This window comes from Astyanax mexicanus, chromosome 14, assembly GCF_023375975.1.
Source record: "Astyanax mexicanus isolate ESR-SI-001 chromosome 14, AstMex3_surface, whole genome shotgun sequence".
Lineage (NCBI taxonomy): Eukaryota > Metazoa > Chordata > Actinopteri > Characiformes > Acestrorhamphidae > Astyanax > Astyanax mexicanus.
In genome coordinates, this window is record NC_064421.1 from 30,079,477 (window position 1) to 30,099,550 (window position 20,074).

General features: G+C 39.0%; 1 protein-coding gene across 3 annotated transcripts in view; it reads left to right on the plus strand.

The window, feature by feature from the left end:
• The first annotated feature begins 1,500 nt into the window (after positions 1-1,500).
• The window catches only part of hspa12a (heat shock protein 12A), a 54,979-nt gene continuing 36,405 nt past the window's right edge, over positions 1,501-20,074 (plus strand). For 2 of the 3 annotated variants that reach the window (XM_007244639.4, XM_015604638.3), the window contains exon 1: positions 1,501-1,776. In XM_007244639.4, the coding sequence (XP_007244701.1) occupies positions 1,698-1,776 (79 nt within the window). In that variant the 5' untranslated portion in view covers positions 1,501-1,697. Of the gene's footprint in view, positions 1,777-2,388; positions 2,450-20,074 lie in introns of those variants that run through there. The other variant, XM_007244640.3, reaches the window with a different exon arrangement.

Genomic DNA, 20,074 nt, shown 5'->3' on the forward strand with positions numbered 1-20,074 from the left:
GCAGAGGGGAGAAAATGCAGTCTTTTTTGGGGAAAATCGTTTTTTAAACATTTGTTACAAACTGGAGATTCATTGGGCATCTTTAAAGACTAGATACTGTTTTGCTACCAAATCATGCCTGTTTAAAATGATAATTTAGCTTTTTACCTAAATTGGATTTGTAAATGAAAGATAAAACATTAATTATTTTGGATTAATTCGGTCAACAATTAATTAAAGTCAAAGAGTTTATTTTTCATACTGTTCCAGTCTTATCTGATGTAGGGTTGTACATTTTAAGACCCAAATCTTCTCAGAACTCTAACACTCTAATACAGTATGTTGGGTATCTGGCAGTGTATTCATAACTATTATGTGTAATAAGGTTCTTTAAGGAGCTTTTAGAACTTTCACCACTCTTCACTATTCTGAATGGGTCAGTTTGCTGATTAGGTACAGTTGCTTTTAATGTTCAGCTCAGTTCTGTTGTAAAGGAACAATTTCAGATTCCAGGAGATTTCAGGGTGAAATTCATCACTAGAATCAAGAGCAGCTAAAGCTGTGGGGTTCCGGTCGTGGACCCGCCAAAGCTGGAGTTATTGTGTTAAAACAACACAACTCTGAACCCCACCTTTCCTTTCAGGATGTGTGCGTGAGTGTGTGTGTGTAAGGGTGCTGTGTCAAGCCTATAGATGATTTTGATATGCTTGTACTGCTTATAAATTTGCTTTTTAGGGTGACACATGCGATTAATTTGGAAACATTATTTTATTATTCAATTATTTTATTTTTAAGACAAATTAATTAAGTTTGGCCCCAAAGTCCAGGTGCTAGGTGTCGTATTAATGATTTTATTTTGAGTTTTTTTTTTAGCAATGGAAACACGGCATTGCTACTGTGGAGTTCAGAAGATTATTTTTTTATTGTTCAGATATGGATTAAAGTAACTCTCTCTTACTCAGACAACATGTATATTAACATTGATATGGCAACATAGTTTCAACGTTGTACGTTTAACATTTACTACACCATAGCTCACTAAAAGTAGAAAATCCTATGGTTAACAGAGTGTTAACAATAAACTTACATCACTGTAGTAAAGCTGAGTATAAAGAAAGTTACCCACCACTACCAATCTGGTTAAACAGCTGGAAACACAACAGTAAAACAAATAGAACATGAACATACCCCAAGGTATGGTGAAGAATTGGTGCCAAATAAAAAAGCAATAACTGCAAATGCAATAAAAACACTTTTTTTTATCCCTCCATCCAACCGTTTTTTTTATTGTATGCTGATAAAATGTAAAATGCTAATTCAAAGGCAGAAGGTTGAGGACATTAAGTTGATTTTTCTGACACATTTTTAGCTATTAATAAAAATAAATATGTTTTAGCGTTTAGTTCCTTTTTTGACTTAGTATCGTTAAGAATTAATCTAAGAATCAAAACATTTTCTCACGGATCGAATGAGTATCGATTCGCCAAGCCCTTCATCTCCACTGTACACAGACCCTGCGAGGCACAGCGAGTCATTAGGTCAGTGGAAGCAGCCGGAGGGTCGAGCAGGGGGCTGGAGGGGGAGCTAAGCAGACGGAAAATCGCCCACAGTGGACTTCCTTTCTCCAAGGTGTCAGAAAAAAAGAGAGTCGAGGGGACAAACTTGAGTCCTGAACGGGGAAAGAGGGAGGAGAAAGTGGATGAAGCGCTTGGCGTTGGATGTCTAATGATCTGAAAACAGACAGGAGTTACACGATGGCTGACAAAGACTCGATTGTGATAGAAGACGATATAACAGGTGAGAAAAGTGCTACACTTTTACACTATTGAGAAGTTTTGCATGGGTTTAAGTTGCGTAAAAAGCGGTGGTTTGGTCATTAGAAAGGGATGCATGCATGAAAACACCGCCCACTAGGTTCAGTTACTTCATACTGTGGAGCAAAACGCGTTAAACGGTGGAGTTACAGCTGAAAGTTCGAATAATCCCGTTCCACCTTAAATAGCGCTGCAGTTGCGTTCTGGCGCTCAAGGCGCCATAACGCAACTGCAGCGCTATTTAAGGTGGAACGGGAGAATTCGAAAATACTGCGGGCAAAAAGTGATAAAACTAATGAAAAGTCACTTTTTAATGCATTATTGTTGTTTTAAGACTTTTTTCAAAGGCATTCTTAATTAAATGAAAACCTAACACCCCCACATCCTGCCAAAGAATGTTTTTTTCTACATCCAAACTTTTGCAAAAGAGCTATATCTGCTATTTACAATCAGTGCACCCTTTTAAGTGAGCTCCCATTTACAACATAACAACATGGGTTGCGAGAATTGCTGCCATTTGGAGCGCAGCCTGGAGTCACGTGGGGCGTCGAGGCAATGCAGGCAATGCAGCAAAAGTCTGCGTGCCTCATCATCGTCACCCTCCTCCTCTTCCTCACCATCATCACCACCTCAGGTGAAGAGCGCTGAGAAGAGAGGTAGGAGCCTATATCATGCATGCGCACAAATGCAGAGAAATGCCCTTTTAACTTGAATGCATCTAGTGCACGAGCAGCTGAGCCGTTGTTTACATATATAGGCTTTTATTGCACGCCCACCCCAAAAAAGCACGAGAACCAGCAGATTTGCAGGTAGTTCAGTGCACTGCAGTGTTGCACTGAAGTGAACGACTGCGTAAATGCGCGCGTGCTTGCGTGCGTGTGTGTGGTGAGAGCCTCTTTTGGCGTTTTCCAGCAGGGCTGGTTTTATTGTAAAGCTGTATGGTGAATATTATGGGTTGATAAACTGCTTTGCAGAATTGTCCTTTAGGAAAAGGACACTCCGCTGATGTAATGCGGGTTGTGGTGTAGGAGTCGATTCTTTAAAGTGTACCGATTCGTTTCGTTGCGTCCGCTTTATAGGGACTGCGGGGTGCTATTAACCTGGCTAAATTCAGAATAATGCTCTTTATACATCATATTTCAAACAACAAGGTAAATATTCGTGCTGCGGTGTTCCACGTTGTGTGTCTTTGAAAGATGAGTCGGATTCTATTAATGAACAGAAGTGATCCAAATCTGATTCACATGCTGAGTCAATGTTATTAGATTGCAGTTTTAAAAAAAATGAATCTTTGAATCAAACGTTTGATTCTAATTTGAAACGAGTTATGAATCAAATGAGAAATGTCTCATGAAATTCAGACTGATTCATAGAGCCAAGTATTATAATTGTTTATACTAGACATGAGAATAAAGTTTAATAGAGTAATTAACGTAGCTTAAAGAAGCTCTGGCACAAAAAATAATGATTTGATTTAAATTTTCATTAAATTGACAAAATTGATTTGGCCAGCCCTGCACCTAAAGAAATGAATCATTAATCTCAGACTAATTCACTTAAGCAATTGTCGTTGCATAGGCTAGAAATGCCAATAAAGTTGACCCGGGGAAACCTTAAATCTCTCTAAAATAATTTGATTCAATAAATTGATTCAGTCTGTACTGCACCTAGATAAGTGATGCTATTAACATTAGACTGATTCACTCAGTCAGTTGTGGTAGTATAGGCTTCAAATATCAATAAAGTTGCATTGACAATCCTTGAAGCTTTTGAATCACTTGATTTATTAAATTAATTGTGGGCCAGCCATGTGCCCACAATGACGATCCATGACCATTAGTTTGATATACTGAGTTTAACATCATTGGGTATGCTAAAAATTTAAAGATAGTTTGCTTGGGAAATAAATCACACATTTGATTTACAATGATAAATTGATTCAGCCAGCCCTGCACCAAGAAAAATGGGTTATTAACATCAGACTGATTCACTTGTGTCGCTCACAGTTTTAGTATATGCTAGGATTGAGAATAAAGTTGACTTGGTAATCCTTTTAAATAGTTTAAAAGAAGCATTTGAATCAGTAAATAGATTCAGCCAACCCTGCACAACTAGTCAAGTATCATCATTGTATAATTTAGAAATGAGCATAAATGTGACTTGCATCATTTTGTAACCCTGCGTCAAAAATAAATGAGAATCATTAAAATAGATGGAAAGTTTAATATAGATTGATTGATTAATTGATTCAGTCTGAATCTAATAGTAAGTAAATAATGACAGTACAGAGGGTACGGTGGCCGAGAAAGCCCAACGCAGTGCAAATTGAAAAGCGCCGCAAAAGCACAAAACACATCCATCAAAATTACAACACAGGCGCCGCAACTAGAAAAACGCGCTGCAAATAGAAAAACGCGCTGCAAATAGAAAAACGCGCTGCAAATAGAAAAACGCGCTGCAAATAGAACCACAACACAACGGAAGTGAGTCACAACACAACGGAATTTTCCCGGGGGACCTTAAAAGATGCTGTACCAGCTAAGCTGCGTCTTCAGTAACGTCTCGGACTTCACTATGTGTACAAAGGACAATAAGTGGCAAACAAGGCGTTTTGTGAAGCAGAACTTTTAATAATATGCACACAACCGTGGTAATCACAGGTAATAAACATAACTTACTTTTCAGAAGCTTGTTTGCCACTTATTGTCCTTTGTATACAGCTGTTACAGCATCTTTTAAGGTCCCCCGGGAAAATTCTGTTGTGTTGTGACTCACTTCCGTTGTGTTGTGGTTCTATTTGCAGCGCGTTTTTCTTTTAGCAGCACGTTTTTCTTTTAGCAGCTCGTTTTTCTATTTGCTGCGCCTGTGTTGTAATTTTTATGGATGTGTTTTGTGCTTTTGCAGCGCTTTTCAATTTGCACTGCGCTGGGCTTTCGTGGCCACCGTAGAGCGCCACTTGATGAATCACTGTATTACTGTACCAATATACGTTGGAACAGAACTGAATGATTGAATTAGATGATTTGATTCCTTTGGAAGAATCAATTTGGTGAACTGAATCAAGTTTAGTGTAAAAAGAGTTTATTTCTCTACAAAGATTTCTTTACAATGTAAGGGTTGGAAACTGGGGCTCACCATGATATCATAACATAAAAACATAAAAATAGCCATTTGATTTTCTATCCAACCCCTCTAGTAAACCTACAGTGAATCATCTTATTTGTATATGGAATACATTGAGATATCTGTAAAAAACTTAATTATCTTTGGGACTATTTTGCTGTAAACACCCTGCATGTGTTACTCCACTTGGAATGGGTTTAAACATAAGTTCTATGCCAGAACTTTTGCAAATAGATTTATATTTATATACTGTAAACAATGTCTCAGGCATCTGCCCCAGCATATTCAGGTCCATTTGGTGTAATGGTGCTCTGTGAAGGGCACCTTTAGTGCTTATAAACTCTTTGGAGGGGGTTCTGTTCACCACCACTGTGAACAACTTTGACTGGGTAAGACTGTTTCGCATCAAACTCACTGTAAAAGACTGTTTTTCCATCTCAAACCTTTAGCTTTGCCATAGCTTTCTTCATTCTCTGGAGTATCCCTTTAAGGAACATGTGCTGTTTCCTGAGATTAGCACCCTACTTTATCCCACTGTGTTTGTGTGAATTGTGGGCTGTATTTGTGTATTGAGTGTCGCTGGTGTGGGCCTGGCTTCAAAACCTCACACCCCTTTGCTAATTGTGTGCCTTTTGCATAAGCGAATTGGCCATTTGTCTCTAGTTAAAATCTGTGAATTCATGCTAGCACTTAGCACAGTTCTGCTGCCGTCTGTGTTTGGGCTGCTCTGCCTGTTTTCAACCTAAAAATGCCAGCAGGAAAACAGCCCCGTTCCCCTGGGTGGCACTTCGGGGCATTGGGGATAAAGGGGTCTTTGTTCTTGGGGGGAGGACAGCCTCATAGCGAGCCGCGGGCCCTCACGTAGAGAAAGACAGGGCCGCTCAGTGATAATAACACACCCTTTTAAACGAATAAACCTAAGTTTAGCTTAAAACGCAGTTTTTACCAAATGCATTCTATTATCCATAACATGAATATCTGAATATGTAAAAAATATATGCAAAATTCAGAAATTCAAGCTTTAAAACAAGGCTGCTGCTAATGTTTTTTAGCTCTGAAAGCATATACATATCTCCACAAAGTTTGAGGAGTGGTTTGGTGTTGATTTATGTGCTTATTAGCTGTTAGATACAATAGCTTAGCCCTGTAACCTTTGAGGTAAAATGTAAACATAAACCTTTGATAACAAACATATTTTACACTGGTTAAGGACTAATGTGGGTTGAGTGAACTTTTCAACTGAAAAAATGTCTTTCTATCTCTGTTTCTGTCTGTTATAAGTGTGTTTGTAAGGGGAAAAGAAGGCTATTGACTAATTAATCAATTAATAATCAGTACAGTGAAGACAGTAGGGACAGTAGGTTTCTTTAAGCTATTGATTGATACAGTATTATGTGAAAGGTTGTTCATATAATTTCTCAAAAATGAGTTCCAGCTGAAATGTACCTACTAGCACTGGGGTTTCCTTGTTAGCGACATTAGCCTTGTATTGCTGGTTTAGCTGCTGGAGCTGGAACATTGTTTGAATGTACTTTAAGAAGAGTAAGTGCTTGTCTTAGATGAAGAAGGTCCATTTTTGCTTGGATTTTGGAGTAAATAATAATAGCAGTGATAGTGGTATATAATGCATTGTATAATGGTATGAAAGCATTGTTAAACCTTCTGTTTTAAGGGGATCTCTGAAGTAAAATCTCAAAACCAGATTTACCCAATATTCTCTAAAACCTGTTGTCTGTTGAGGATTTAATTGCATTCAGCCCCACAAGAGCATCAACTTGGTCAGGTACAGATGTCAGATGATAAGTTTTTTCTGCCACTCCAACTCATCCCAACACTATTAGATACTGCACTATTGGAGCTCCATTGTCACTTGCAAGAACCCCACCGCATCCTAATCAATTTGCACTGCATGGTGGGCCTAAGGAGGACTGTCTGACATCTAAAGCTTATCAGAACAATCCATATCAATGGATTCACATTCCTCAGATATCAAATAAACGCATCAGCACTAGCAGATCTTCAGGCTTTAACAGGTGCACGTTTAAATCGCTGCCTCTTGTTGATAATAAAGCTTGTTTTAGTGTTTGTGAAAGGCTTTTGTGGTCTGTTTTGTTTGCAGCTCTCTAGACCGATGCTTTTGTTCTGTCTAATCCGGCTGGACGCTGGTTAGCGTGTGGCACAGAGCTGTTTTTGTGTGTAAAGGTGTGGTGAACAGCACTGGACAATGACGGCTGAACCACACTGGAAAGCACGTGGAGGGAGCAGGACTGCTGAGTCAGCGACTGCAACACCCATACACACTCACACACACTCACACACACACACATATGTGCAAGCACATGCAAGACTGCACACATAAGCACTCTTGCATCCGTGCATTCAAACACCAATGTTTAAAATAAGGGAGATTACAGCTTTCAAATAATATGACTACTGCTACACATAATAACGCTATAATTAAATAAAGAAATCTTTAATTCAAGAATGACTGTGAAGAGCTTCTTTAAGAACAAGTGAGATTTGGGACAATATATTGATATATCATATAATTTCGACCGCATCTAATCTTATTGATACATGGTGTCATATATCGATTACATTTTTATTAAAATATAGGCATTCTAAACTCCGTATTGCTGTGTTCAGACCTGCCTTGTTTGGTTCAGACTTTTTTGTGTGGTCCTAACCAAAGTATTAGTTGTGAAAATGGGTGTGAACCTTGGTCTGGACCAAAGAGCAGAGTTTGTTCCAACCAGAAGAGATTTTCTCTGTCTGGATCTACTGAATCATGGTCTGGTTTGTCTACAGTTTGAAAGACATTTTTTCAAATGGTTCGGACTTTATTCTTCATTCTTTAAACAATGCAGAAGGAAAAGACCTGATGTTGTGCTAAAGTCTGATTCCATTTGAAAATGTGCAGGCGCATCATGTAGCAGTATAAATGCAAATGTACTGTACTGTTAACGTAAAAATTCTGACACAGAGATAGAATTCATCACAATAAATGAAAGCAAAGCCACTCACTGAACTCATTACTAACATTCTACAAACCAGTTATTAAGGTAAAGTATGGTGAGACTCCGCCCATGTAGCTAATGATAACAGGATGTAGAAAAGTTCTTTAGTTCGCTCATTCACTAAACTACAGTTTAAAACCGAAACTACCCGGATCAAATGTACAATATACAGTGTAACAAAGACACAAATGTTGTTGTGACTTTTAGCTGAGAAAACTCTCTAAGGCTCGCCCCCAATTTGACTTACAAAAGTTACTGCTTCATTACTCTACATGGTGGTGCTGTAATCAAATTAATATGGTAATAAACCTGTGGAGAAAATAATTTTTTGGTTGTCGAGTTCTGCAAAACTGACACCAATAAATCCATAATTCCTGCTGGTATTTGCTTTTTTAGGAGTTTTGTATCCTCTTTAGTAACACAGATGCTGTGAAGTATCCTAGAAAATTGTCTTGCTATATGTAATATCAAGTATTGCAGAATCATATTGTGATATATCGTAATATCATTGTAATTGTATAGTGAGATAACTTGCAATTACCACCCCTACTTAGAATAAATATCTAGTTCAGATCCAGATCCAATGTTTAATATCCAGATTAAACTTGTAATTACGTCAATAATCATAATAAAGGTCTAATACCATCATAATATTAATATCCTTTATGAAGTTGTAATGATAGTAGTATATTAGAATTCAATTATATCTAAAACACTAAAATGTATAATATTCAGGTTGTTTTAAAGTTTATGTCAGAATACGTGAGAGCGCTGAGATGCTGCCTGCTTTGTCCGCAGCAGGGCGTGACCATTTGGACACACACACACACACACAGATATATACACACTCTCTCCTGAGACGTCCCAGCAGTGTAACGTGCCAGAGAGCATGCTGTCAGGGTGTGGCTCCCTGTCTGTGTGTGTGTGTGTGTGTGTGTGTGGTGTGTGTGTATGTCATCCACACGTGTGCTGATGTGCAGATCTCTACAGATGCAGTCCACAGCAGGACGGGCAGGACAGCCGACTCCAGCTCGGTGACAGCAGGAATTTTAATGTGGTCTCGGTTTAATTGGCTGTAATTGTTTCCTGCAGTGTTATTCTGTCACATTCTCAGCAGATAAATCACATTACAGCGACCTGGAAGCGCTTCGTCCTTCAGCAGATAAATCCTTATTGGACGCTTGATTACATAATGCAATTCAGTGAGATGCAGTGGAGTCATATTTTGGAACGTAGGATTCAAACACACACACACACACACACACACACACACACAGAGCACACACACACACACACACAGAGCATACACAGATGTTTCAGATATCTGAACCCCAGGGGAGTGAGGAAGGCCTGGGGAGGGTTCTGTTTTCAGGGATGGAGCTGATTTTTGGAGCAGTTTACTTCAGCTGATGTTTATGAGGAGTCTAATAGAGGTCCACTTTCAAGAGATCTCAGAGAACTGTGGCATCCAGGATGGGCTTTTTTCCCTTAGATTGAAATGGAAAGAAGAAATGAAGAAAATGATAAGATTGGCTTGCGGAACTGGCTGTTGAATTGGCTGTTGAGCTTTGTTCTCACATTTTGTCACCTTACAAATGTGACAACTTTTTGCACTTAATTAAAAGAGGCTTTGATGTGTATTTCTATAAAGCTGAAAGCTTTGTGACATTTGTTGTAAAAAATAAAAAAACACTATGTAAATAAATTTGGATTGAATTGAATTGAATTGAGTTGAGCTGAAGTAGCTGTCTGTACTGCCCAGTAATGGCTGGTGTTTTCGCTATGCATTTACATTTTCATTGCCTAACTACAACATCTACTCTTACCAGTAACATCTTTTCAAAACCATATAATTGCTGCATTTTTTTTTAAAGAGATTTTTTTTAATTGTGCCAAATTGATAATAGTGTGTTGGACTGGTCCTTCACCTCTGTGTGCAAACCCATTTTCCCTCAGATTGGAATGAAGAAATAAAAAAAAAATGATAAGATTGCCTTGTGAAAGTATTTATACCAGTTAACCTTCGTTTTCACATTTTGTCACCTTACAAATATGAAAACTGTTTGTGCTTAATCAAAAAAAAGTCACATATGTCTATAAAACACATAACGATATATATGTATTAGTGATGTGTCGTTCGCGAACGATCCGGCTCTAAGAGCCGGCTCTTTGAAGTGAATGATTGGAACCGGCTCCACAATGGGAGCCGTTCCTATTTGGGAGCCGTTTTTTCCTTTAGTATCTCCACAGTAAGTAGAGCAATAAGAGCAGCATCTGTTGTGACAAAATTTGTTAAAAAAACACTATATGAATACATTTGGATAGAATTGAATTGAGTTGAAGTAGCTGTCTGTACTGCCCAGCAAACGCTTTCTGCTAGATGTTTGAACATGCTTTGGGCGTTTCATTGCATTCAGCAAAAAGATACGCCCTAATTAGGTCATCTCCAACTTCCCAATTTATCCAAATAGTTATCAATGGAGTTTAATGGTTGTAAAGAACACAGTTCCAAGGCTTCACAGTTCAACATCTTTTTACTTCTCTGGTTCATGCTTGCCATTAGACATGCTAACAATAGATTTGTGCTTGTTTATTTGCTTCTATTAGCATTACTTCTTAACTGGATGCAACTAAAAGCAGCTGAAGGCATATCAAGACTGTTATGGAGATTTGGTGGTGGGTACATATGGGTAGTTTAACCTATCCCTAAAAATTGTATTTTTAGTAGGCAGAAATCTGAGGAACCCCACATGGACAAAGGAAAAATACGCTAAGCTCCTCAGAGACAGTGACCAGAGCGAGGCTCAATTTCACAACCCCTCACATCCTGCCAAAGATCCAAAAAAAATGTTCTAATTAAATCACACTGAACCTTTAACATGAGCTGATAAAGCAGTTAAATTAATTCATTAACCCACTTCACCCGACATAGCCATTCCCAAGGCCCAGGAGAAAGGGCTCACTGCTCACTTTGGAGTGTGAAAGCTCATGGTGCGTTGAAAAGCCCCTGATCCAAAACAACACCTTCAGGCTTGAGTGAAGTGTGCAGTTGATCACATGAACAAAGAAAAACCTTCTGTACAATAATTTTACACATAAGACAGAAAGATGGGGCGCAGAGTGTTCCAGCGGTCTAAAGTGCTGCCACTATGAGAAGGTGGTCGCAGGTTCAAACCCCTGCTCATGCAGCTTTGCCATAAAGCTGCCGGCGCTCAGAGGGAGCACAATTGGCCCTGCTTCCTCTGGGTGGGTAGATGGCGCTCTCTCTCCACATCACTAAAGGGTGATGTCCACAGCACAGGGCGTCTGTGAGCTGATGTATCAGAACCGAGTTACTGCGCTTTCCTCCGAGTGCGCTGTAATGCTGCTCGGTAATGCTGTATCAGCAGCAGCTTGAAAATAAATGGTGGCTGACTTCACATGTATCGGAGGAAGCATGTGTTAGTCTTCACCCTCCTGGTGTGTTGGGGCATAACTAGTGATGAGGGAGTCCTAATGAGTGGGTTGGGTAATTGGCCGTGTAAATTGGGGAGAAAATGGGAAAATTTTGAAATAAAATTATATAAGACAGAAAGATGTTTAACTGCTGTTAAGCATGGTAGTGGTAGCAACCACTAGATGAGCTAGCTCAGACCTGGCCTTTCACATCTGGCTTTCTATAAAATAACCTTTTTATATCCACCTTAGAAATGGTACCAGACTATACTGCATTTGGTCAAGCACAAAATGGACCAATTATTTCTTACTAAACAAATAAAAAGTTCTGAAAACAGCAAATGTGATAGCTATAATACAAACCAATTAAGTTAATTTAATTCTGGGTTTTTTGCTAATGAACATTTTGTTTACAATTGTTGAGATAAATGTTGATTAAATAATTATTTAACGTTGGTGTTTTTAGTATGCCTGCTTTACGTTTTTATTGCCTAATTTTAACGTCTGCTCTTAGCAGTAACAGCTTTTCAAAATCATTTAATTTCTTCATTTTCTTTAAAGAGAGATTTTTTTTTAATTGAAACAAATTGGTAACAGTCTGTTGGACTGGTCCTTTAAAACTGTGGTACTGAGATAGATGGTTTAATCAAAGACGAAGTTTGTTGTTCAAACAGGACAGTGAAGCAAAACATGTATGGTTTTGAATAGGCACGGAAGTGATAGATATGTGGGTAGGTAGATAGATAGATAGATAATTAATAAATTGATAAGTATTGTTTAAATGGCCTTTCCAAAGTCCTGATTAAAATGCTATTTGGCCCTATCTGGTCTGTGCCAGGAAGTTCAACTGAGTTGGATAGTGGTCAACTGTTAAGCATGGTGGTGATAGACGCATCCTTAGCAGCTAAACTGTATCAGATAGACATGCATGAAGCTACACAGAGTCTGCTGTTCCTCAGGGTGGACTGGATGAAGGAATGTGGTTCATTCTGTAAGCCTCGGCGGCTGCATGCCTCATTCTCTCAGCTTTTCCTCACTGCTGCCGAAATGCTTTCGGGAGATTCTTATCCCAGCTGTCTTAAATCCGTATGCTTTGGCAGCCTGGACACACACACACACACACACACACACACACACACACCCACACACACACTTGCACACATGCTGTCTGCAGATGACAGCACTAACTTAACAGTTTGGAAAAGAGAGAAGCCTGTTTGTTCAGCTGAGTGATATTTGATCCTGTGTGTGTAGATACAATAAGAATACAGTTAGAATCTGGACACTTTATCGGAAACACCTACATTGTGCTTCCACTTCACTGGCCATCTTAGTGGAAACACCTACCTTGTGCTTCTACTTACTGGCTTACTTTATTACGAACACTAACACTGTGCCTCTATTCATTTGTCACTTTATTGGAAACACAGTTTTATGTTTCTAATAACTGGCTACTTAATTGGAAACAACTTCTTTGTGCTTCTACTTACTGGCCACTTTAGTGGAAACACCAGTCTTTATATTTCCATTCACTTGTCACTTTATTTGAAACATCTACCTTGTGCTTCCAGCTATTGGCCACTTTATTAGAAACACTAAAACATGTATGCTTCCATTCACTGGCAACTTTATTAAGAACACCCTTTTTTTTCTTCCTCCTGGCCACTTGGTCTGAAACACCTGCTTTTTGCATTCATTTACTGGCCACTTTTTAGCTTTCAGAAGCTAACCACCAACATTGTGCTTCCATTCCATGGCCACTTTTTTTTTTAAACATCTATCTTTTGCTCCTAGTTAGTGGCCACTTTATTAGAAACATCTAGCTACCTTGTTCTCTCTCACTGCTCACTTTATTGTAAACATATAACTTTTCCACTGTTTTCATTGACAGCTTCTTTGTGCTTCTAATCGCTGGCCATTTTATTAGAAACCCAGATGTTGTGTGAAATGCTGGTGGGATGGGGGATGTTGGAGAGGGTACAGCAGGATGGAATGGTGACCTCTGTGCTGCTGCCTGCAGGGCGACTCTCGTCTTCCTGACCGTCAGTTTGTCCTGTCAGTTCATTTTCTAAAGTGTGTTTTAATGAATTGGGCGCTCTTTGAAGGATGATGCTTGGCGGGTGGTGTCTGGCGTCTGTGTGTGTGTGTGTATGTGTGTGTTTGTGTGTGTGGAAGGTTTTGTGAGGTAATTGAAGGCAAAAGCATTAGTGTCTGTTTGAGGTCAGCTGAGTGCCCTTCACTTTTCTCTCTGTATGCATCTTTCTATATCTCTGTGTCTTTCCCTCTTACACATTTTATCTCTTATACAATCTACCATATTCTTTCTTTCTATCTATCTATCTATCTATCTATCTATCTATCTATCTATCTATCTATCTATCTATCTATCTATCTATCTATCTCATTCACTTATTTCCTCTTTCTCTCTGTTTTACGCCGCTTTCACACTAGACTCGGGTGCACTTTCTCCGCGGGTTTGGTACGTTTGCTAAAGTGTGAAAGCTGCTTTCAAGCTCTGGAGATGTACCACTTTCACCTGAATTTGGTAGTCTGGACACTTCAGTTAATAGCATTATTTTACTTGCCATTAGTTAACAATACTTAATACCTGAGAAAATTACTGTTAAATGCGACAGGTTGGAGGGTGTGCTGACATGCATGGAGAGTAATCTCCTCATTCCTGAACGGCTGCTGGTTTGGAGAAGCCTTTCAGTGGAATGGCATGCATGCCAAAAATCACTGTTCCTCGCCACTTAAATATTTTATTCAATAAAAAAATAATAAAAAGTTGCCACCAGCCACCAAAGTGATCTTCCGCGGAAACATGCCCAAAATTGGTCTTGGGTGTGAACTCATTTATTTAGGTCAAGTGTAAAAATGTCCTTTATTACACTCAACAGGATCTCTTTTGTTTCGTTCACACAGCAAGTAAAATGTCTATGTATTTTCTCAGTAAATCTGATTTTCTTACCAAATATGATGTTATTTGAAGGCTGTAATTTGTGTAATTTATGTCTGACATTTGTCTGAGCAAATAAAGCTCCTTAATTAATGCACATGCCCATAAGAACAATGCATTTTTTCTTCCACGCCCACTTTTTTGGTTTGCATCTTATGTCTCTTAAAGCTTTGGCTCCTGTGGCTGGATCTAGCCATTTTTTTAGATACACTGAGCACTTGCAACACAAGCCTTCTGAATTTGTTAGGAGGGAGACATAGTTCAAAATATTAATGAGGTCTGCTGCTGGCTCATAAATATAATATCTAAATGGTCTTTCAGATTGAGTTGCATTGCTGTGTACTGGAAATGTATTATCAGTGGATTTCTTTATCACATATAAGTGGGACAAATCGGATGTGAATTTAAAGTGTCTGATTTGTTTTGTTTTTACAGTCCAGACTGCCATACAAATAACACATCTTTATCACATACAATAAAAAACAAACAGATGTGGACCATTTTTAGGGCTTTTTCAGACCAGCACTATTGGTTTAGGTTAAAATGGACTGGTTGGTTTGTATTCTTGGTGTGGTTTGATTCAGCAGGTGTGAAACCATTAATCGTACTTGTATCGTAAAACAAACCAAACCCAAGAGGCAACATCCCCATCAAGAAAACAAACTCATCAGCTGATATTGATCAGAGAAATCAACATATTTTTTACTCCCTCTTTTACACAAACTCATGCATCAAAGTATGGCTAGCTATGATAAGGAGGTAGCGTAGAAGCTGAGGCTGGGAGCATCTATACAAACACACACACACACACACACACTCTTACAGTGTCCGAGAGGCCCTGCTGTATCAGTTTCTAAATAAACAGGAGTAATATTTAATACTGGGAGGGAGAGTGGGAGAGCGAGGAGCGGTGGGTGTAGAGTAGTGGATGGAGTTTGGGGGGAAGTTCTGAAGGCTGCTGGAATGCTCAAAAAAGCCTGACAATTTCAGTTCCACCATTACATCATGCGGTAGGCATTAACAAAGGCTCACAGGCTTCCCCAGTGGAAAGAGGGAAGAGAGGGAAAGTGGATGGTTGAGTCCGATAGAAGAAGAGTTGGTTGAAGTCTTGAGGTTTCCTGATTCTCAACCAATCGATGACATTAGACACCAGGTGTCTGCCCTCCTTTAGTGAGCTGATCACATTTCCACACATTACAGTTCACCCCCCCCCTCTCAACACAGCTGACCTCACAGCTTAAAGATTCAGTGTGTAGCAGTTTAGCTACACCTACACCAGTGTAACATTGCCCATTCATGCTGTCTTCGTTTGTGTAATCCATTTATTCTATAGTTGAGTCCAGCCCGATCCTGCCTGAGCCTGTGCACTTTCTGCCGAAGCCCCATAAACTGTCATTATAAGCCCAAGCCTGATTTAAAACCGACATTTTTTTAGTAAGTAGCGCATTAAAACTGAGCTAGAAACATTTTTCGGGCTGTATGAATGACCGAAAGCTGTTCAGAATTATGTTCATTTACATTGCAACACTGAAGAAGCACAGATTGTTTGTTTATAAGGACAGATGTGTGGTCAATGATCCACAGACCTAAACATTGGTAAATTTTGCTACAAAAATGATGTCTGAATGACTTTACACTATATAATATCATTTAACATAATTTAAGAATAGAGAATAAATTCTAAACAATCCCATTTTTTTTATATTAGTTTAAAATCTGTGTGCAAAAACACAAAAAAGTAATAAGTCTTTGCAACTGCACTGCACAGCACTGTAAGTCAAGTGCGTAATACGGCCAAGTGTACGGTGGCCGAGAAAGCCCAACGCAGTGCAAATTGAAAAGCGCTGCGAAAGCACAAAACACATCCATCAAAATTACAACACAGGCGCCGCAAATAGAAAAACGTGCTGCAAATACAACCACAACACAACGGAAGTGAGTCACAACACAACAGAATTTTCCTGGGGGACCTTAAAAGATGCTGTACCAGCTGTATACAAAGGACAATAAGTGGCAAACAAGCTTCTGAAAAGTAAGTTATGTTTATTACCTGTGATTACCACGGTTGTGTGCATATTATTAAAAGTTCTGCTTCACAAAACGCCTTGTTTGCCACTTATTGTCCTTTGTACACATAGTGAAGTCCGAGACGTTACTGAAGACGCAGCTTAGCTGGTACAGCATCTTTTAAGGTCCCCCGGGAAAATTCCGTTGTGTTGTGACTCACTTCCGTTGTGTTGTGTTTCTATTTGCAGCGCGTTTTTCTATTTGCAGCGCGTTTTTCTATTTGCAGCGCCTGTGTTGTAATTTTGATGGATGTGTTTTGTGCTTTTGCAGCGCTTTTCAAGTTGCACTGCGTTGGGCTTTCTCGGCCACCGTACAAGTGGAGTGTTTACTGCGCATTTGTGCAACTTTTATTTAAAAAACAGATCGATTTGTTACTTTGCTGTATTGTGATTATCATGCCATAGATTTATATATAATAAAAATAGCATAAAAAAAACAGACGTCTACATCACAGACAATTTTCTTGTCAGGTCGGGTTCAGGCAGAGAATCTAATCTAATTTCTAGTCTATAGCAGTTTGGTCTCGCCCATTCAGATGGCAGCAGTTAAGGCTTGCTAATGTAGCTTGTCGTAACTTGTATCTCCCATTCAGTAGCCCCACCTATTCAATATACAGTAACATGCATCTTCCATTTAATCTATAAAAGATTAACCCCAGAAATTCAGTCTGCAGCAGTTCAGCCCCACCTACACTATTGTAACATTGCAAATGCAAATATTAGTCCTTTACAAGTTTTGCTCCAACCAGAAATCACTGCAATGTACAGCCCATTTTTCAGTCCTGATGCAGTTAAGAAGAAGTTATTAAATATGCCCTTTATTAAACCAGACCATATGAATATCTCATATAGCTGCTATAGCTGCTATGCGTTTGGAGCTCATCCCAGGACATCTGCAGTGCTGTTTCAGCAGTTTCCCTCCGAAGCTCCAGGCCCTTGATTTTGCATCGATTTTGCACAGTTTCTTTTTACCAAGATAACCATCTAACGCTGATGAACCCGTTCTGAAACCATAAAAACATGAGAAAAGCCAGAGCTGTTTTACAGTAATCAGTGTTTAGAAGCCCTGCCCAGCAGCCCGGTTACAGCCCGTCCCGACACGGCTCTGGATGATTTCAAGAGGAGGATATAAATTATTAAAGAATGTGAAATAATTCAGGCGTTCTCCTTCTCTGACTCTCGTAGAGCACAACGCCCTCAGTAGTGTGGTCAAATTTGGGTCAGAATTGAGCAACCGGAGGCCCTGTCCACACATATCTGGATATTTTTAAAAATGATACTTTTTCTGGAAATGCTCTCCAGGGTGGAGGTTTTTAAAAATGGTTTTCAGGTAAAGATGGACTGATCACTGATCGCAGATACTGATTAAGGCAGGGCAAGATGCCAATTTAATACCATATAGATGCCAGGCAACCCCCCTCTAAGCAAATACTGAAAATCTAAGCTGACTGTAAATAAAAGGAAGTGCTTTACTCACCAAAATAAACAGTTTTCGGTAGCTTTATGTAGATAGTTTTTTTTCAATTGTGTTTTCATGTGCAGGAACATGAAACATACTAACATTAGCCACCTAACTGCCTTTGTTTGAGAGTCAGAGTGCTTAAAATAGCCTACATTTACTGTTAAAATTTATCACTGCAGTGCTTTTGTGGTTAGTGGTGTTTGTTAGCTCTGCTACTCACTTTATGGGCTAAACGATGCACTCTGGAGAGAAATAGTAGGAATAAATCTTGATTCTCTTTCCTCCACAACATTCATTAGTACTGCACAAATAAAATGTGCTGAACTGTGTCTGTAGCCCAGACTGGCTGCTAACAAGTGAGTGTCTGCAGCCTTGAACTTCCAAATCATCTTCAAACTGCAACTTTCCTGTGACCGATGTATTTTGTGTATTTTGGCTAAAAATCTGCAGAGACAGAAACATACCCAATTGACTTTTCCATCTTTGTTTTTAAAGGCAATTAAATAGTTAAATAGTTTTTCCATTGTTAATTAAAATCTGTGAAAAAGCTCTTCAGATTTCCAGTGTGGTTGTTTTTTGGGAACTCTCTAGGGTGGAGATTTTTTAAAATCTCTCAAGAGTAGAGTTTTTTATTTTATTTTCTGCAGTGTGGAGGATTTGAATACTCTTGCTGTTCGATAAAAAACAATCGAGCTTTAGTTTTCGACATCATTAGAACCCACCAACTGTCCCTTACACTGTGCCAAAAATATTTTGCTAAATGGACGAATAGAAATTCTACAAAATCACATGTTTTTTTAAAGCTCAATTCTTGAGCAAAAGGCAGCGAATTTCTAAAATTATAGAGCAAAAATACCCAGACTGAATTCAGGCAGTGATCCTGTGCAAGGCTGTGTTTTATAACTGTTAGACTGTTTCATCATGCTGTGACATCCTTAAAAAACTACACTTCTCTAGTATTTGAGTGATTCAGAGACAGCAGTGTTGTCCTGACAGCAACAAACAAATATACAGTAGATTTGTTTTATTATAAGCTATTTTTCCGTTGTACAAATCTCTGTAGTAGATATTGAATAAAAGAGGCTGGCTGTATTTAGGTCTGTTTTGGCTGTTATGCTAGTTCATGAGGTGTTTTTTGAGGAGGTGGGATGTGTTAGGAGTCATTACTGGGCTTGCATGATCACGTGACTGTTTTGGAGTTGTTTTTTCATTCTGGTGTGGATGGATTTTCTGAAACTGTGTTGGAGACAGGTAAAAAAACATGCATTTTCACAAATATCAGGGGCCTAAATCTCACATGTTGACTGATAAAATAAATGCATAAATAGAAATGTGAAAGGTTTGCTGTGATAAGAATTACTGTACAGTGGTAGTAAATGCACTAGATGTTGCACAAGTATAGCCACTTTATTTTATTTAGATTATTACAAATTCTAATGTGTTATGGATTGAAACTGTAGAATCTGCACTTTACACCCGGTTTAAACTAAAGGAGGCAGAAATAATCTATATTACATTACAGCATGATTTTGTTATTGCTGGCAGTATACATTAAGACATCTAAAGAGATAAAGGTCAGAAGATGTAATGGAGATGCTGTGTAGTGTGGGAGCCTCCTGGGATAAAGTGTGATGTAGAAAGAGTGAGCGCTTCAGGTTCCTGGGTACTGGCTGGGGTGATGGTGAATTTCCCTGTGGAGGTGGTTACGGGATGCGTGAAAGCTGACCCGTTTCTGAGTGGACAGAAATGTGGATCATTAGATGGAGCCACATCTGGTGCCTCCTGTCCGTGTCTGTGGTCATGAGATGTGTGGGCAGATTCCAGCCTGCTCACTTCTCACACTATCGGTAGAAGAGTGCGTGGTCACTGCTGTACACAGATATCCACACTGCCACTGAATGGTCCTTCCCAGATTGTGGGCAGGGTTAATATAAGACTTCTGTTTTGCACAGTAAATTTAGCTTTGTATTCTAGTGCTTGTTGTTAAAAAAGGATGTTCAAACTTATCTCTTTCCCATGTGGTTCTATCAGCAATTGTTGAATGATAATTCTTGATGCAGTGCGTCCAAGAGATTGAAGAACATGTTTTCAGTTTAGACTTAGTTTAGGCAGTTTTATGCACTAAAATGCCTCCTGATTCTTCGAATAGTTCAATTATTTACTTTCTCTGATATTGCTATTTATGGGTATATTACAGGTATATGTTTGAGCATTTATTT